We start from the raw sequence: 19,808 nt of genomic DNA, 5'->3' as shown, positions 1-19,808 counted from the left end.
AAGTGACTATGTCATGTGGAAGGTTTTACTTGTGCAACTCCAAGAGCTGAAAAGATTAATTTCACTAGCTATTATCACTGTTTCAGTACCTGCCATAATCAATTTTATAGCTACTTTGTGGGCAGCAAAACAAATTGTAAACACAATATTAAAACAATTTTACCCTTTAAGTTGATATAGCAAAATTGTTAGCCAATATTCACTCATCTGGCAGCCACAGAGAGAAAGTATCCTTAATTTGGGGTTGATGGTGACAACAGTCATAGACGACACTCTGAGAGTGGTCAGAGTGAACCACAACAGTAAAGTTGTGTGCAAATGAGCTTTAACTCAATATAAAGCCTTTTGAGGATGTGGTGAGCTGCAGATTCAAATTGCTTTTTCTTTGTTCATCACCATAAGCAACCCCTCATGACCAATCATCAACAATCAATCATTTTATTGAAAAAATAACAATACATTTTAGCCACATAAAAAGAATTAGATCATTCTCATCATCATCAGATATAGCTCCTGCTTCAAAATTATGAGGATCATAAAAAAACTAGTCTATCTTGGTGCAACACAGGGTTGTTGTGTAAGTCTCTATGAGCCGTATGCATCCACGCTATCATTTTCTGGAAGCTCTACTCACAGGGAGTATCTTAGTGGCTGACCTCTGACCTCTGCGATGGCTGTCTGAGCTTGTGCCTGACGTGAAACCCCCGCGTATCTCCTAGCTCAACTGGGTGGTCGGTACAGTACCACCACACGACCCTGTCCTGACAGGCCAGATACTGTGGGAACCTTCCCTGTAGTAAAACCCAGTAAGAATCAGCACACAATGATTAGGTGTTAAGCCTTGTCAAGACTGAGCATCGCAGCAAGGGGCACAGTGCGAAAACACACGATACTGCCAATCTCCTGCAACACGTAATACGCTCAATATGGGCCCAGTCTCCTGCCAGCGATCTCTATCTTAGACCTTGAACTGAACTTACAGATGTGTGATTCTTCCCTCTTTGCCTGTTTATGTGAAAATCAATACTAGTGGTGCACAAGCTGAAGAGAACTTTGCATGAGGAGTCGAGGGTAAACAGGGTTATAAAATCCATCTTGCTGCACAGATAAGAAACTGATGGGTGTGGGAAAAAGAGACAAGACAAGTGAAATATTATCAACTCTAGCAAAAAGCACAAAAACGTTGTATCTAAGCCGTTAATTCTAACCTTTTCACAATGCGCAGTCTCTAGCAGGATGAGATCTACAATGACTCATGATTGAGTTTACTAAACAACATCCAGCTAAGTTTCCCCACACAGCTCAGAGCATCTGTCAGGCCCTCTGCAGCTCTCACAGCCCTGCAGACGAGGTGTCCAGCCTACCAACGTCAGCAATCTCAGCAGCTCTGCACTGCACCCCTGCTTTCTGTCTTCTGTGTTTTTTAAGGGGTCAAAGTTCAGACCTCTCACTGGGAGCTGTTTATCACAGGAGGGGTTGTGTGACCAAGGCAGAAGGGGTAGAAGGGCCGGGTGGGTAGGTGGGTGGGTGGGTGGGTTGGGGGCAGGGAAGCAGAGGTTGTTTTCAAGTGGTCACCTCTAGGAAAGCTCCCAGCCAGAGTCAGTGGCCCATGGGTGAGAGCATGGTGAAGAGGACATGGTATAAAAAGAGCTGAGGGACCAGATAGCAAAGAGAGACGGAAAGCGAAAGAGAGAGAGGGACAACTTTCATCCAATCAGATTCAGTAAACGTGGACTATTCAAAAGATTTTGCATATATACAACTTTTATTTCTTATCTTTTCTTTATTTTTTAAGCTTGCCATCAGAAAAGTCACAATGGCACCACTGATTAATTGTTGGATGTGTGTGGTTGCTCTATCACTGACGATGACCAGCAGCCACGCTTTGAGAAGGTAAGACGCTCCTTCCTTCGATTACCTGAATGATGGAAAGTGCCAGTATAACGACTTATTGTTTAATTGGATTTGCACAGGAGAAAACATACCACAGCAAATCGGTGACAGCAAACAGCAAAACAAATAAGGACAGGAAAACAAATGTGTTTTACTGATTCATTATAAAACTTAATGTTTTCAGCATGGGCTTAGCATGTGTTTTGGTTTATTTTTCTGGCTTGGCACTGAGAGCGAAAGCAGTCTGTACTTTATTAAAGCTCAATGTTTTACTGAGATGATAACCAGGCACATGCATCTGACATAAAGCACGCAAAATACTGTAGTCGGCTTCAAAAACCCTGTTCCTCTGTGCATTCATGTTGTTTCTGTTGCCTGAGGATCTGTTTTCCTGCTGACATGTCTCCAGAATCACCCTGAAGAAAATGGCATCTATCAGAGAGACACTGCAGGAGATGGGTGTTTCTGCAGAGCAGGTGTTGACTGAGCTAGCTCAAAAGAGCTCAGCCGCCACCGACAACAACAACGGGACGGTTCCTACACCTCTGACCAACTATTTGGATGTGAGACACTTTTTGGTATTTTACATTTAATGAAACAAGAAAAAAGAAAAACAATTTAAGAGTCAGCGAAGATTAGATGAGTCATGTAGATGAGATAGGAATCAAATTATTTGGTTTTACCCTCGAGGGCTAAAAGTGGTTTAGCCTGAAAGGTTGCGGTCAGGAGGCTCCATTAGTCCGCTTGGAGAAGTGTCACGACATCTTAAAGAGTAAAAGAGCAGATCCATTTGCCTATGAATTAGCACTTCAACTCCTCTGTGTGCATGAGTCATACTTTCAATGTCATATTTCATGTTTTCTTATTACATTTATGCCTTATTGTATTGGAGTAAATGGGTTTTCAAGACATATTCAAGAGACATCAAATCAACTTACGACATCCACGGATTAGGAAAGTCTGAAATTATGTCATAATGTCACACCTCTTCCTCTCTGTTTCCAATAGACTCAGTACTTTGGAGAAATCAGTATCGGCTCTCCGGCCCAGATGTTTAATGTGGTGTTTGACACAGGCTCAGCCAACCTGTGGATCCCCTCACAAAGCTGCTCACCTTTCTCAACTGCCTGTTGTAAGTGTCCATAGAAGCAGGGAAATCGCATGCACCTTACAGTAGGTGGCAATGATTGATAATAGTTAATAGTGATGTATCAAATGACAGTGTGAAAGAGGCTGGTCATAGTGAACAGAGAATTGTCATCTGTGAGTTACATTATCATTTTCAGCCACACTAATCCTCCATAGTTCTGCCAAAGAGCTCTAAACCCAAACTATGATCTGTTCAGCACCAAATAACAGACAGGGACAGTCTGTGACTTGCTGATGAACTTAGAAGAGAATATGGCTCAGGAGTTCAGTTCATTCAGGAGTTGGTGGAGACCAAAAACAGGGCTAAAATACAGTGAAAATTGAACTTAAAGCAGATATCAGTGGAATGTTTTTGTTAATATAAGTCCTAAATAGTCCTATTTTCCGTCAGCAATCACTTACATGAAGTATTTCAGCCTAAACACGAGTCTCTCCGTCACTCTGCTTTGCTGTAACCCGAGGAGAAAATTTTCCTTGTGGGATACAAGTGTTATCCAATGAGGGGAGAGAACGGCATGAAGAGCTGTGTGTGCAGCCAAGGGATGCGCGTGAATGTGGTGACGTAGCACGAGGACCAATTGATGCCTGACAAGGGCGGGGGCTGCTAACTCATGGTGCGTTCAAGGAAACTCGTACTTTGTGTTTTTCCTTCCTGTGAAGTCATACCAGTTCGATCTGGTACGAGTTCACGGGTCGGAAGTTACGAGTGGCCGTTATAGGGAACTTTCACAGACAACAGGACGGTAAAAACACGAGCTACGGGTTACCTGGAACGCTACCAAGTCGTAGTTGTGACTTGAAGCTGTAACTTACGGTTTCAAAAGCCTGCCTTGAACACAGCATTAGCCGAAACGGCCCTGCCACTGATATCTGCTTTAATTGCAAAATTACCTATAGTCTCATGTATATATAACCAGATCCCAGCATCAGCTTGTACAATATTTGATTCTTTGTTTCTGCTGCAGGTGGATACAAAACGTAGTTATTGCAGGGTTGAATTTAGATCATAGTGTATGAGTATGAATATATTTCAAATAAATGAGATGCTAAAGGAAACATTATCAATTAAAGCTTCCCAGGTGCACACTTGTTTTATGACTCAAATAAATTTTCAACTTTTAGTTACTCACAACAGGTATGACGCATCCAAATCCTGGACCTATGTTGAGAATGGGACGGGATTTTCCATTCAGTATGCCTCTGGAAATATCAGGGGATTCCTGAGCGAAGATGTGGTCGTGGTGAGTTCTACTACATCTGCTTTTTATTGTTTTTATTTTTACTTAAATAAAGTCTTGAACCCCTTCTAAACATTTGACCTTATGCTTGTTTGATTTCTGCAGGTGGGTGGTATCCCCGTGGTTCAGGTGTTTGCTGAAGCCACCGCTCTGTCCGCAATGCCCTTCATTTTCGCCAAGTTCGATGGAGTCCTGGGGATGGGATACCCCAATGTGGCTATCGATGGCATCACGCCAGTGTTTGATCGTATCATGTCTCAGCATGTTCTCAAGGAAGAGGTGTTCTCTGTCTACTACAGCAGGTGGGCAGAACTAGGTCAACTCACCATCCACGTTTCATCAATCTAAGTTGTGTTTTCTTGATTCATAAAATGTATTAAGTAAGGATTCACACTGTAGCAATTTTGTTTTGTATAAAACAAATGTGGGATTTTCTTTTTAGATAACTGATCAGAGTCACGACTTTCATGTGATAAACTGTCAACTTGTCTGAATGTGTGTCAAGTTTATTTTATTGAATTTCTGGTAAAGCTGAAGAATGAGAAAAAGCATTAGTGAGAAAAAACAAAATATCAAGAACATCTTAAGAGCTTAATGTGAGTCTGACAAGACCATGAGATTGTTCTCAGAAACAGACAAAACGTTTTTCATCAATTTACCATGCTCATTTATGTCCAAAAGAAACCAGCTGAAACAATGTCGATTTCGATGTTTTCCTTTCAAAATCTCAGTTTCAGCACTGATAGTGAGAATGTGGACAGCAGAGGTTGATCTTAAAATTGTATTTATTTATTTCTGTCAGAGATCCAAAACACTCCCCGGGTGGAGAGCTGGTCCTCGGTGGTACAGATCCAAACTACTACACTGGAAACTTTAACTACATGGACACCAGAGAGGTGGGGAAATGGGAGGTTACCATGAAAGGGTAAGATGTTTGCCTCATACCCAAACACATCTGTGTGTGCGTGTGTGAATGTGTGTCCGCACCCATTCAGAAACCTGTCTAAGTTTTCACCTCTTCTTTCACTCTTTTTAGAGTTTCTGTGGGAACAGAGATGATGTTTTGTGCAGAGGGCTGTACAGCTGTGATCGACACAGGCTCCTCCTACATCACAGGCCCGGCCTCCTCTGTGTCTGCGTTGATGAAAACCATCGGAGCACAGCTGGATGAAAGTGGAGTACGTTTTTTTTTACACATGCAATATGTTTTTCCACACAAAAACACTTGTCTGTAAAAACCCTGAGTGCCCGTCGTCACCCATTATTTTGTGTTTCTCACCAGTACAAAGTCAACTGTGACACTGTAAAGACGCTGCCCAGCATCACTTTCCACCTGGGTGGCCAGGGGTACTCACTCACTCAGGAGGATTACATCTTATGGGTAATGATGACAAACACTTATCATGTCAATATAAAAATTAAGTGGTGCATATGCACCCCAGCACCGTCTATAACCACTTTAGGTACTCATCGTAAAGTATTTCCATGTTGTGTTTTTTTACTGAACCATATTTATCTAACATAAATATTTATTATATTCTTAGATTTTTACAAGCAAGCCATACGACCAAGTTATAAAATACTAGCCGTTGTTATGCCTCAAATATTCCCACACCGGCACACAGGTGTTTTTGGTTTTGTGCTTCGACCTGACCTACGCTAACCTGATCATGTTTCAGATGTAGTAGAGCAAAACCATGCTGGCATCTCAGCTCACTATGTACCAGTTCAAATGGTAAAGTAACAACTGATGCCACAACAAAGCAATGAAAGCCCCTGAAGTCTTTAGAACAATTAGTTTTAATTTTGTTTTTTACATTTACAGGAAACTAACAGAAATCTTTTAGCAGCTCGAGGGCTCCAGTTAAACTCTCTGTAATGAGGCACTTTCAGTCTTGATGCTTTAACTGTAGTCTGCTGCTCTTGTAATCAAGCTGGATTTTGAACACATGTAGCAGTGTGTTTTTACATGACACTTTTGTTTACTTTTATTGATGCTTATCCACTGTAAACATGTTGCTGTTGCATAACTGTGTGTCGTCATAAAACTGACTGCTTTCCGTCTACAGCAATCACAGATAGAGGGGGATGTCTGCACTGTCACCTTCAGGGGCTTGGATGTGCCGCCCCCTACAGGTCCCATCTGGATCCTGGGGGCCAACTTCATTGCTCGCTACTACACAGAGTTTGACCGTCGCAACAATCGTATAGGCTTCGCTGCTGCAGTCTGACAGCCGAGCCTGTTTCTCTTCTTCATTATTTTTGCTGCTATCTCCCAACGTTTTCTTGATACTTCGTGGTCCAGTTGTCACTTCCTTTGCTTTTTTTTTTTTGTAAAACTCCTCATCAAAACCCTTTTTTATATATAAAAAGAATATGAAGAGTGCACATAAAGGAACTCATCCTATCCTCACATATCCTGCAAAACTCTGCTCTCCTGTATTCTGAACCAGTTGCACTGAATGCCTTCTGAACATGTTTTTATTTATAGCATTTACCAGCAAATGCGTGTGTGTGTGAGTCTGCTGATTATTATCATACAGCAACAGTGAAAATCCATATCTGTACCTCACTGACGTAACAAGAATAAACTTGTTTACTGGGTTTCAATTCGATTCACTTCTGACTCCATTACTGACTGCTTCCCCATTGTTTCAGCCAAAGTCTGACGAATCCATTTTGTGACCATGTGAAAGTAAGAACCAGATCTCTGTGTCAGAATCACCCCAGAGCAGTCACAGAAATACTTGTCATTGAGTATGAATTACTAGAAACGTTTCTATTTATAGGTGGAAAGAAAAAAGGTAAAACAATGCACATTTGTCAAATGCGTGGCAGTCATGTGACAAGGGACATTGTTTGTCTCCCACTAGAGTCACTGCTGCACATTGTGGCTCGATCATTATTAGCCAACAGTTACCACAGTAGAAAGTGGGTGATATAATCTCACAATTATATTTCCCAAATCAAATCATCCTTCCCCAAGTTTTTGTGCAGCTCGTGATCGCTGACAAATGAAAAAAGAAATATTTCTCTGTGGAAAAATACTTATTTTGGATGTAAAAAAAAAAAAAGTCACTGTCACTGTAAAATTGTAGCATAGAGCTGGAATCCACTGTTTATAGTATCAAAGTGAAACTGAACAGAGAAGGTTCTGGAAGGAGTAAACACTGACTCGACGATGTCACCGATTTCTGCTTAGTTAGCAGGCAGAGGAGACACATAGATAACAAAACAATAAAAGCACACATATTCATCAGACGCCTCTGTCACATATTTTTGTCTCTATTTCTCTGAATTGCCCGGGAATGTCCTCTCAAGTCACAGTGCAATGACAGTAGAGATGTCACGCGTCCTTGCTCTCACATCCATGAATTGTCTGCTTTGGATTTTTATCTGTTGATAGTCTCAGTGAGGTGAAGGTGCATGTGTCTGCACTGGCATTTACTCAAAGGCTTTTATTCAAACAATTGCAAAAACATATCTCTCAAATATGAGTCAACAGAGATATTATGGCCTGGAAACCTGGCCAGACAACCACTCATATAAACACAAAGGTGTTTCATAAGACATGATATATTTCATATTTCTTCAATAAATTTGCATAGCTAAAATGCAGAATCCATGCGTTGACTCTTTAACTGCTTCACACAATCCCCAGCTACACAATATAGCATATTCTAGATGAAACATATTGTTTAACTTACTTTTCCACTGTTGGGTTGAACTTTTACAACAACAGAAGACCCTGTATTATAATGTAATATATATATAGTCATTGTCATTCAAGCCAGGAAACAACTTTATTTAAAAAAAGATCATAATCTATAATGGGCAATGTGATGTACTGTACATGTATTTCTCCTCAGGTGTAGTTATACAAGGCTACAGTTCCAACACTTACCTGTCACACAGTGGAAATGACATTAATTCATTTATATTCCATTTGTATATTTAGGGGAATTAATGAACTTAATGAACTTTCTTGCTGAAGGTTAAATGATAAAATCACACCTTTCTCATATGTGTCCATTAGCCTGGCACCAGCCCTAAAGCTCAATCACTGAGACGTCAGGTTTGTTTAATATGTATAAAAGCCAACGTGTAAAAAGGAAGTGTTAATTGTGAATGTCGTCGGTTGTCTCGTTTAAATCGGGAGGGGGGGGGGGGTTGGGGGGAGCAGGGGAAATTCCAGAAATGTCAGGAGTTTGACAAGTTATTGTGGGTATTATCCACAATTACTTGGGCACCCATCCAGTTTCCAGTTTTATTCTTGACGTTTCGTGAGAGCACAAAACATAGTGTTTGTAAACACAAAAAAACACAGGAATAGAGAAAAGTAGAACCGATAGAATGAAAATATATGTTAAACAGATGCGCACCGACTATTCCTGTGGCAGAAGAGTATTATAATGTGGTGCTGAACTTTGTATTTTCTGTAACACTTTACTTGAAGGTCTCATCATAACAATGACATGACACTGTCATAAGAGTGACATGACATAATATACCATACATAATATATCATAAACATTATGTCAATGTCATAACACCCGGGTTTGTAGGGTTAGGGTTAACTGAATGACACTTAATAACAACGTTATGACACTGACATAATGTTTATGACTCTTATGTCACTCTTATGACAGTGTCTTGTCACTGTTATGATGAGACCTTCAAGTAAAGTGTTGCCGTATTTTCTAACTGTCACCTTTCTGCCTCTCCTGTACAAGCTTTTGTTTTTTTCATGTAGGTTAAAGTGCATCTACTGTATGTGAATGCCTTCGTGTACATGTTACATCTTTGGTACTAATTGGACATTTCAGTGTGCAAAAAAATATCAATGAGATTTAGATATTATGGCTGTTTTTGTTGATGCTGGAGTGTGATAGGCATTGTAATGACGTTTCTGACTGAGATGGAGCTATTTTAACTAATATTCAACAATGCATCAAATTGTATGTGTTTGTCACATGTTTTGTGTTGAAGAAGTTAAAGCAAATTCAAGATTGTGTTGTCACTGTGGTTAAGCCCATGTACCAAGTCATTTCTGAACTACAAAAACAACAATACATTCCACAGTATGATACTAATAAATGATTCAAATACACGAGTGATGTAGTAAAGAGGAATGTGTTCACAATACAAAGTATAAGAAGCCACTTCCTGTGTTAATAAATCCCAGGCCAAATGTTTTTATGTTCTCTGTTTGAGTCCGTTGATCTGTTATGAGAACGCTTCTCCATCAAAAATAGCCCATAAAGGCATTTATATGAGTGTGTGTGTGTGTGTGTGTGTGTGTGTGTGTGTGTGTGTGTGTGTGTGTGTGTATGTGTGTATGTGTATGTGTGTGTGTGTTTCTCTTTTTCTCTCTCTCTCTATCACGGAGGTTTGTTCAGCTCTTCCAAATAGTGGTACACACCCACAGTCCCAGTGAATCCAGTTTAAAAAAAACACAGAAAAAATAAGAATAAAATAAAATTACAAAGTTCAGGATTCCTCAAGCAGCATGCCTCACCCAGCCTCAGCAGACACCCACAGTGATGTGCAGATCTTCTGCTGAGGTGTTGAGAGTATATTACTTTTCTTGCTCCGTTCACTTTTAAGAGTGAGGGTGTATGGCCCCTGACCATTTTTTTGGTCTTAGGGTTATGTGAAACACTGTTTTAAATACAAGTTGCTTTCAATGGATAGAGTTTCAAGAACAAGAACAGATGTGAGCAGCACCCTCTTCAAGCCCCCACGGGCTCTTTCTTTGTAATTGTTATTTTATTTTATTCTTTATAAAAAAAAAAAAATGATGAGGGCTCCTGCCAGATGTGTTGACCACATTATACATTATTCAGTCAATCTGCCATTAGAAAATTTGTTATAACACATTTGCAGAGAGCAGGACGCTGTATCCTGACAAACAGAAGTGAGCTGGGAGGTCTTTAAAAAGGGCTGTCTGTCAGCACAGACAGTTAGTCTCAGTTTGAACTCACTCTGTGCAGGAGGAGCACATCAGGCAATGCTTTGAAGAACAGCGCCACATGACGAAGTGTCAAATTTACTTAACGGCAAATTCCTTTTACGTGGAGTGGAACTGAATTTATGAAAAGGATCTCTTTGCTTCAATGTGTGTGACAAAGGAGTTTGGTGTTTTCCACTGTCAAACACTTACCAGATGACCATCCTTGTGTCAACCCTCATTCAGAGCAAAGCTAAGGTAGGTGAGAACTTTTCTGCAATCTCTGCAGTATAAAACTCCAGCTACTCTGTCTCTGTACAGGGCGCAAACAGAACGAAGCACGCGGGTTTTAGACTAGCTTTATGCTTTATTGTGCATGCAGTTTTTGCTGACCTACATACATATCATGGACAGCATGGAGAAAACAAATCATGTGATAGGTGACATTTGCGTCATGTGCTCCTGCATTTGCCACATTCCAGTCACATCAATAGTTTTATTAAATTAAATTACAATAATCAGATTATGTGTCATCATCAGTCATCAAATAGGTTTCCAATAAGCTTTGGTGGCTGGCGTGGTAGTCTTTCAGTTCAAGCGTAGCATCTTGTTTTACTTTCAGAGTCCCTTTTTCTTATCTTATATGTTTCAAACGCCACTTTTTCCATGATTATCATTTCTAATTTGATTTAATAGTCATTTCAAACTATGACGGCACAGAACAGTTTTCCCTCTCCTTTGATTTCCGACAATAGATTGGCATGCAAATATTGAGCAACTTCGATTCATGGTGAGTTAGGACAAGTAATCTACAGGACTTATGTGAGGTTTATGTTTATGTTAATATAATTCAAAAACCCAAACAAGAGTTAAACCATACAGCTCAAAGTTATATCAGGAACAGACGGCAAAAAAGAAGCCTTCTGGTCTCTGGAGGCTTTCAAAGAATTGTCCTTTGTGTCTTAATACATCTCAGAAGTCAACCAGGCAGCAAATAAATCAAGTTTTATTGTTTCACTTCAGTGTTCTGTTGGCATCGGTCTGGCCTGTTTATTGCAAAAACTGCATTGAACTAACAGGTCAAGTCCAGAGGGTGATTATCGCAGCAAACCGTCCAGTGCACACACACATTGCCCACAGCGTGTCGAACATATGCTTGTCACCATGTTTTAACCCAAGTAGAAGAATTAGGTCCATCTGGAACCCATTTCAGTGTTACAGTTGCCAAAAGGTGTTGGTAGTAGACATCATTGGCTACAGGCGCAGTAAATGCATGTTGCTCCCTCTGACCGAGCTTTCATGGTAGATGGCACTATTTGACCATAGCTGAAACTTATATCCCGGCGGGCTGGGTTCCTCCGAGGTCACACACAGTTAAATATTGATAACTGGTTGTGTCGCAGCAAAGAGGCACCATGCATGTTGCCCAAATGCAACCTGAAACCCAGCACTTTGGACAGGACATAAATCAAGAAGCAGAACTGTTCCGCATGAATAATGTGCACAACAAAATGACAATATTGTTGTTACTATGACTGAACAGCTTTTACCCATGAAATACTTGATTGTGGATGGAAAGGCAAGGATAGCTCAGATGCCTTCTTTTATACTGGTATGGCACAAATTAGGAGGGAATTCCATTTGAGTTTTCTTTGAACTTGGTTTTGCTTTTAAAATCATTTACAAGATTACATAATCTTAAAAAGATGATCACACTGGTGTGTGGAGACCATTCATATGGAAATGTTTGATGTCAAGCAGGTTAACCACATTGACTCTCAATGTTGCTCTTGTTTGGTTTGTGGTTCAGATTAATCCGTATTTCGCTATTTTAGGTTGCACAATCCATTGAGTATGTCTACTTGAGTAAAGTTTGAGAATTTCCAGGGGACTAGAGTGCTTTGCAGCTGTGTGCTAGAGCCCTCTTGATGAGTTTAGGGATGACTACAGTAGGTAACGCGTGTTTGTGTCAGTTGCAGGTTAAGTGTCTGTGTGTGCTAATGTTCCTGAGCTTCCCTCTGAATATGGCTGAGATCCCTGGTCCATGCAGACACTCCATCACTAGGGAGCACCTGCTTACAGTCAGGCATCTGGTAGGTGTTGAAACAACATTAGAAAGAGCTGTTGAAGCAAAAGTAGAGACATTGATCACACCACGCAACATGTGCTGTTTCTGCAGATGGATAATCAGTTGCGAAGCGGGTGCTCGATAAGCTACACATTCATAGAACGGAGAAGTTTGGTAAGGTAACATTTCTTAATTGTTACTCATTTCCCTTAGAAAGTATTGATTCAAACTTTCCATTAACTGTACGTGCCTTGATGTTGATGAACTCATGCTCTGATTCCCTGCAGAGCAAATGTTGCTTTGTAAAAGCTGCTTTACCCTGGATCCTGGAGCTGCTCACCACCCACTTCAAATATAGCCGGGGTTCAGTCAATGATGACTATGTTCAATCTCTGAGAGCGCTCATCCTCAACATATATTCTCAGAAATGTGTTCCACAGATAAATGAAGAGATCGAGGTGAGTGTGTGTTTCTGAGTGGTGCACTAGCAGCCTAGGGGTAAAGACAGATAGATTTCACCATGAAGAAGTAATATAAGATAAGAGGAAGCACGATTTTCCTTATCTCAATTATTTATTTGTTTAAAATCATGTTTGAAACAAAGAAGCTGCTGAAGACAAGTAGATAAATCTGAAATACTTGTTTGTATGTATTTGTGTACATTTAAAATATGTTTCTTGGACACTGCAGGACAAACCAGAGAGTTTTGAGATGCTCTACAGAGGGTCACCCACAGAGGCGCTGCAGAGGGTTTCAGAGGTGCTGTCTGTTTACTGGGAACTGGTAACAACCAGTGATACACCAGTAGACTGGAGATGCCAGCATGAATACACAGAAACCTTTGACTCTACCACAGAACTATCCACAGAGTCACCCACACATTCAACAGGTCAGAACCTCAATCCCTAAGGAAGTACTGAGATTATTTATACAGATGCCTGCAACTGTACAGATCACAGATTCCTGGTCTTTCTCTGCAGACAGTTATGGTAGAAAGTCAGTGAAGGCCTCACAGAGAAGACCATTCAGAGACCTGTACAAGCTCGGCTTCATCATCGCCTCCATTTGCGGAGGGCTGCTGTTCATACTCACTATCTACTGTCTCATCACACAAAAGGTACCGGTGCTTCTGTTTTCTTACCCATGTGACCTAATAAAGTTTTGCCATGCATTCCAGTCATATTACAATAAAATAAGTTTGGCAGCCTGGCCCTGCTCTCTGAGGCGTTTCCTTTTGCCAAAGCACCACCCCCTCAGCATGCTTTTATATTTTAATCCTAAATCATAACATTAGTAAGATGAAATTTCTCTAATTTCTTTCACAAATGAGACCCATAAGCACTGTGTTTTTATGTCCTATTAAAAACATGAAACAGACAGAAAGTTGTAATAGGAGCTAAATAACCCTATAAAATAAATGCACTGAAACAGGCCCAGCTGCGGAGTATTCCAGGTGAAGAGGTTTTTACCAGGCTATTTGGAAAGCAGTAATATGCTAACAGGCCTGCTAACAGCACAGTGAATGTTGTTGAAAAGGAGAGAGAAGCAGAAGTGCCAATTTCTTGAATTTCATCCAAGTCTTGAATAATCGGTGGCATGCTCCATGAACATTTGATCTGAGTGAAAAATCAAACAGCGTCACACAGAAACCAGCTTCTTAGTGGCTAATGAGAGTTATAAAGAAATCATACCAATAGCAAAGCTGGAAAGAGTTTTGCTTTGGAGAAGAGTACAAAACCCTGTGGTGCTGGTAAACAAAGCTTTTCTATGGACATGCTTAGTGTTCACTTTGTCAAGTTAGATCATTTAATCCTCATGAAGAAATTTGTAATGCTAAATATGCCCATGTTGTCTGTAAGATAACTATTGTACGTTCAAAAAAATGCTAGCTCCCAGAAAGCACAGAGGGTTTGGAGGTGACGGTGTTGAACGGCTCAATTGGAATATCACATTGTGTTTTGTGTTTTATCTTGAATGGCAGGATGATTTTAATCACATGGGAAGCAGAGAATAGGATCTTGGTTATCACATTACACTAGAACTAAAAAGGGCTTACAAATAAATTGGCAAACAAATCTTTCTTTTTGAGTGATGAAGTGTAACATGGGGTTATTTCTCAGTAAAATTACTATTTTACACTCTTTTTTTTAAATTTACATTGTTTTAACACACAAGTAAAGCAGCTGTGGGGACATAGTGCTGCAGCTACTGTAGATCCATATGGTTTACTAAGAAACTTACTTCTTAGGTAGAGCTGGAGGTTTTCATTGCAGTTTGTAAACAAAACATTCAAAGTGGGTCCCTCCTCTCGGGCTCAACTGTGCAACCTCCTGCCCCTGACAGCAGCAGCGGTAGTCAGGGCTAGTCAGGACTGCAAAGAAGAAGGAAATACAGTCCGAGTGAAGCGCTGCAGCCTTGGGCCGATAGCCTGCCTGGCCGCCACCGACAACGGGAGCCTCGAGTGTTATACTGTAGATTTCATTTGTATAGCCTACAGTACATCTAGCGCTTATTTTTGAGCAAAAACCTCCAGACTCTACCTTTGAGACAAGTTTACATATCTATGTTTAATTATTGCAAGAAAACATAGAATAGGGGAAAAGCTAACTGAGGTAATAAGTGGAAAAACAGGCTACACTGGACATCAGTGAGTTTGGGTGTTTTGGACAACAAAGAACAAAACACATGTTGCATGTGATTCATGGAAATGACGGGAGAGAAATCCATTGCGTCTTGTCTTGTGCAGAGTTGATTGCTTGAATATCACACAGCTTTAAAGAGCAGGAGGGACTGACCTCCTGATCAGGATGTAGGCTGATTGATTGCTTATATCCGACTGCATTAGCTATGCTCAGCAGCATGGGTATGATGCTGCATGGCTGGCAGTGAATGCCACAGACTGACAGAGATTAACCATATTAAAATGCTTGATGAGGTGTATCATTCTCCACTTGCCATTGAAAGCCTGCAAGACATTTCCCCTGCAGCTTTCTGTCTATGACCCTGCTAATTCTATTTCCCGCATATCCTGCTTTTGCCACCACAGTGTGTGGGTGAATGTTGCCCTACCAAGTGCCCCTACAGACCTAAGATGTGAGCAGTAAACCATCTCTGACTTTAATTAGCATCATCTGTGTGCTCAGTGAGAATGTGTGACTACAGAGGAATGCATTAGTCTGAAATGCTGTATGAGAAGATGGACAATGTTGGGATTCACACAGTCCTTGGGGCATATGCATGTCTGTGAATGTTCTGTTCCAAAACTGGCATGTTCATGTCACTTGCCTCATTTTCCATTAGCAGATTGTTGTTAACTGCTGCACTACCCCATGTCTGTCAGCTGAGTGAACAGTGTAATTACAGTATACAGCTGCCCTATTACATTTTCTGAGTATATATGTGTAAGAACAAATATCGTGCTGTCAACAAATTAGACCATGTAGTTTAATTCAGTGCCCCCTGCTATGGCAGATGGTCAAACATCTTCTGGACAGTGTCTATATAGGCTAAAACGAACCAAGAGCTGAGAGGGAGTTTGAAGAAATAATTTGTCTGCTCACTGTGGAGCACGTAGCCTCTATCCATCTGAATAATTTGTGGACAAGATGGAAGAGGAAACTGAATGAAGGTTCAACCAGAAGCCAGACATACGACTCTTGTTAGTCTCCAGAGCGGCTTCAGACCTGGAATTCCCATCACTGCACAGTTTGCTTGCAGTGAGTAGCAGTCTGTCCAAATCCCCAAGTGCAACACTGTAAAGGCTTCAAAGAATATATTTATTTTCACTGGGACCTGTGACCCACCCACCCACCAAGATCTTGCTTTAGTTTGTCTACAGGGGTGAGACAAAATAACTTAATAAACATCACATCTCACAGGCCTTTAAAAATGTATCTTTGGTTAATTTGAAAGGTGCCTGTAAAATGTTTATTTGGTCAAGCAGGATGGAGCCTGTGGCTGCAGCTTGAACTCACAGCAGTTACACCAGATTCCAATAATGATAATAATGAAAGTTTTTAACGGTGGAAAAAAAAATATTGAATCACCGCAAGAGACTTTCCTTCTTGCAGAATTACCTTCCACTGGCCTGTCCATTTATGTGCTCAGTATGTTCCAATTCTGTCATATCTTCCCCAAATTATGGCAAAATATGCAGTTATTTTGTCTCAGCCTTCGCACTCAACCCCGTCAGTCTCCTGAATCCTGCTCTTTTATGACTCAGAACCCTAGCGTACTTTTATTAAGTGATTTACTCCCCTCAGAATGTAATAAAATGAGGTGTTTCTGTTACGTTGTCAATCACACTCTAGTAACACACCCTGTTTGCAGAGCTTTTAACTCATAAAGTCTTTTTCTTTCCACAGAGAATTCACAATCCTCACAGATCAAGGTCTTACACAAACTCAAGGTAAGAACATCCGGACATAGAAAATTAAAAATGATTGGTCTTTCCATGTTTATTATCCTAATGCATCTCTGTGTCATCTGGGTTTAATCAGAGACCTGCAGGATATAGAGATGGAGCCACAATAATGTGAGTATTCTTCAAACCTACATCAAATGCTGTGGGCGGTTAAACAGCTGGATCTGGCACACATTAAATGTCTTAAACAAACATCTGTGTCAGCTTCAATGAGGGCAGTGAACACACCTGTGTGCGCTTGTATTCTTTGAACTTTCAGTGTTTTTCTCTCTCCTCAGGTGGTCAAGAGCACACCCCTGCAGCAGCAGACGAACACTTGTGAAGCTGTACATCTTATCCATCATGAACAAGTTGTCATATCAGTACCCTGTATGTAATGTATCAGGCTCATCTGTTTAATCAGAAGCTTCGCTTTGACTGAAAGCAACGATGGACCTTATTTGGAATAATATGCTATGTATATTATGTTTATGCGTTATCTTTTGCAAATATCTTTTCAAGTTCACAAAAAAGTTTTATTTTTACACTAGTTATGAATGTTGAATAATGTGTCTCCATTTGCTGCCACTTAACCAACTGTTTGTAATGTTGTTTGCCAAACAGTTCCACAAGTTATTTATTAGTTTGATTCTATTCAATTACCGTATTGATAATAAAAGTTAACCATCAATACTAAATCAGCAATTGATTGTTCTGCAGCTGTAGAAATACATTACCAGTGCACTCAAACACCATGTTACACCCAATAACTACACACACAAACTATGTTTGTAGATGCAAATGCATTTAAATTATATACATCACATAATCCAAATTGCTTTACAAGTGAGGGATATACAGTAACTTGAATCGTTAACAATTTGATTTGAAACTTGGTCCAAAAATACACAAATAAGTCACAATATTTAAACCACAAAAGTTCTCTATTTCATGGCATGGGTATTTATGAAGGCCTCATGAAATCCTATGTAAAGAACAGGTACAAGCCTAATTAAGGGAAAGGGCCATTTAACAGGCCAGCTTACAAGGCTACATCCTGTTTTTACATCCTGACTTTACACTTTATGAGGAGTCAAAAATGCTTTTATCCTTGCCAAAACACTCTTTCCCACTGCTTTGGAGAGCTGTTTAGTTTCCTTGATTATCAGCTTACACTACTGATCAATACAGAGTCTTCACGGGGCCAACTTTTAAGTAATTCAATTTAAATGTTTAAAATACATCCACAGTTATGACCAAAGATTTCTATATCGAGTTTCATTGCAAAACAGTATTAATAGTTTCAACATGAATTTGGGAGAATATTTTGTTATTGGTGGTCAAAAACACTGAGTTGTTTCTTGCAGAGAGGTGGAGAAACAAGTTTTCTGCAGCTTCATAAGAAATGTCCTCAGTGCACAGAGAGGGGCAGCAGTTGGTGGGATTAATGTGTCCTCCAATAGTTAACCTATATGAATCCATGACATTTAATCGTTTCTACAAGGCAGAGGTAAGTTACTGAATAATACTGACAGACAGAAGGACTGCAGCACATGTGTCTTCCCTAATGCTGTCATGACTTTCCCTTGTGTTTACTCAGTAATGTTCCAGCCTCAAAGGATCACATTAGTAAATCCTGTCAAGAGATTCCCACATGTGATCATGTGCTGGCCTCTGCTTTGTTCTTGAAGAATCTGTTTAGGAAGCAGAAGCGCAGAAGCAACACAGCCCTACCCTGCAGCCTCTGCAGAATTGTGTGCAGCCTGTAATATAACATGATCTATAACTCACTTAATTTCACAGGCTACCGCTTATCAGTGTGGAAGGCACTGCTGCACTGGCAGCAATCGTTTCTTTATCCCTAGACATTGCTCAATTACAAAACAAGGAAAGTATTTCTATAATTCAATTTAGTGCTTCTCTGCAGAGGATTAAAGGCAGCTGTGGAAGATAAAAAGGCAAGTTGTCTTGAACAATAAATATGTAGAATCTGTCTATTTAGGATTGTTAATAGGGCTGCTGCATTTTTCTCCCTCCCAAACTCTCTGACTCTTTTATTTTAAAATTAGATGAAACAGAACATTTTTTTGCTGCTAAAAAAAGATCACTGTCGACAAATAACTCTGTAAACATTTTCTCACAAATCTGATGATAGATAAAAAATAAAAAAAACTGTGGATTCCTTGATGTAATATATAATATGAATAGAAATTCACTTCACACAAAAATGCATTATTCATAGTCTGGCTGCGATAACATAAATCGAGTCATGTGAAGTAACAAGTTAAAGATGCAGACAATATCTTATACTGACTTTAACATAATTCCAGTACAATGCACAGTGGCTCAGATGCTACAACCTGCACAGTATTGTAAGAGAGTTATAGAAATATGCTGTAGTAGCTAAATAAACATTAGATAACAGTTAGTACAGCAATAACAGTTTTGAAACCAACATACTGATTAGCTCTGGATGAATATGAGGCTCGACACCCTCCAAACACTTCATCAATGTTCCCAGTCTGTAAAGTAAAATCCTAAAGAAAACAATAAACTTTTTATTAGGAGTACACTGGTTCTATGTTGCAAAGTGATTTTACCAAATAGAAATAACTACACTGGTGCAAAGTAGAGAGCATACTTCCCCCAAGGCCAAATATTAACAAAGATTTTGAAAACACCCCATTTCGCAATGTCAAGGACAGTGATAAAAAAAAATAAAAAAAACATGTACACGCCCCTTTAACTGGATGAGCACCACCAAAACTGAATGAGTTTTTCCTTTTTCCTCCCCATCCCCTTGAATAAGTTGGGTCAAAATAAGCTCCGTATTTTTTGCACAACGTTGCTGACAAATAAACAAACTTAACCTCCTTGGGGGAGGTAATGAAAATTGTCGTTCAGCTCGACCTACTGTTTTATCATCTTGTGCCGCATGGTGGAGGCAAATAGCCAAACTGAATCTCAGACTGATGACTGGCAGTTTTATACGGTTATACATTGCCAGACATGATACAAGCAGCTCTTGTTGTCAACAACTACAACACGTATTTATGGAGATATTATTTTTTGCCAGAATACTGGAACTGATAATCTCATTGATGTTGC

At 40.0% G+C, this 19,808-nt stretch overlaps 3 protein-coding genes across 5 annotated transcripts in view; all 3 read left to right on the top strand.

Moving 5' to 3' along the window:
- Positions 1 to 1,621: 1,621 nt before the first annotated feature.
- ren (renin) lies at positions 1,622 to 6,895 on the top strand. Its single transcript, XM_085783131.1, has 10 exons — positions 1,622 to 1,638; positions 1,796 to 1,893; positions 2,303 to 2,456; positions 2,902 to 3,025; positions 4,165 to 4,283; positions 4,386 to 4,582; positions 5,083 to 5,205; positions 5,317 to 5,458; positions 5,563 to 5,661; positions 6,350 to 6,895. The coding sequence occupies exons 1-10, from the start codon at positions 1,636 to 1,638 to the stop codon at positions 6,509 to 6,511; spliced, it is 1,221 nt and encodes a 406-aa protein (XP_085639257.1). The 5' UTR covers positions 1,622 to 1,635; the 3' UTR covers positions 6,512 to 6,895.
- A 3,346-nt stretch (positions 6,896 to 10,241) lies between these two features.
- Positions 10,242 to 19,029, top strand: csf1b (colony stimulating factor 1b (macrophage)). 3 transcript variants are annotated; one of them, XM_085782328.1, is made up of 9 exons: positions 10,242 to 10,488; positions 12,204 to 12,323; positions 12,410 to 12,472; positions 12,586 to 12,756; positions 12,989 to 13,187; positions 13,279 to 13,415; positions 16,663 to 16,706; positions 16,798 to 16,832; positions 17,000 to 19,029. In XM_085782328.1, exons 1-8 carry the CDS (start codon positions 10,447 to 10,449, stop codon positions 16,829 to 16,831), a joined length of 810 nt encoding a protein of 269 aa, XP_085638454.1. In that variant the 5' UTR covers positions 10,242 to 10,446; the 3' UTR covers position 16,832; positions 17,000 to 19,029. The 3 variants fall into 3 exon arrangements, with proteins under 3 accessions (XP_085638454.1, XP_085638456.1, XP_085638455.1); XM_085782330.1 differs by having other exon boundaries at positions 12,210 to 12,323; positions 17,000 to 17,518; XM_085782329.1 differs by lacking the exon at positions 17,000 to 19,029 and having other exon boundaries at positions 10,248 to 10,488; positions 16,798 to 16,940.
- rbm39b (RNA binding motif protein 39b) overlaps positions 14,681 to 19,808 on the top strand; it is a 115,567-nt gene continuing 110,439 nt past the window's right edge. Inside the window, exon 1 of the mRNA XM_085782324.1 lies at positions 14,681 to 14,691. The gene's annotated coding sequence lies outside the window, so the exon portion shown is untranslated. The remainder of the gene's footprint in view (positions 14,692 to 19,808) is intronic.

The sequence above is a fragment of the Trachurus japonicus genome, chromosome 7 (assembly GCF_045865225.1).
Source record: "Trachurus japonicus isolate A0001 chromosome 7, Traja_1.0".
Taxonomy (NCBI): Eukaryota; Metazoa; Chordata; class Actinopteri; order Carangiformes; family Carangidae; genus Trachurus; species Trachurus japonicus.
The sequence above is the reverse complement of the archived record's forward strand: the minus strand, read 5'-3'. Positions and strand labels throughout refer to the sequence as shown.

Bases quoted from the DNA above. Each gene is read 5' to 3' on its own strand.
- ren (XM_085783131.1), top strand. The intron at 3,026-4,164 runs GTAAGTGTCCAT...TTCAACTTTTAG, and splicing joins ACCTTTCTCAACTGCCTGTT to TTACTCACAACAGGTATGAC. The intron at 5,459-5,562 runs GTACGTTTTTTT...GTTTCTCACCAG, and splicing joins CACAGCTGGATGAAAGTGGA to TACAAAGTCAACTGTGACAC.
- csf1b (XM_085782328.1), top strand. From the start codon at position 10,447: ATGACCATCCTTGTGTCAACCCTCATTCAGAGCAAAGCTAAG. The intron at 13,188-13,278 runs GTCAGAACCTCA...CTTTCTCTGCAG, and splicing joins GTCACCCACACATTCAACAG to ACAGTTATGGTAGAAAGTCA. The intron at 13,416-16,662 runs GTACCGGTGCTT...TTCTTTCCACAG, and splicing joins ACTGTCTCATCACACAAAAG to AGAATTCACAATCCTCACAG.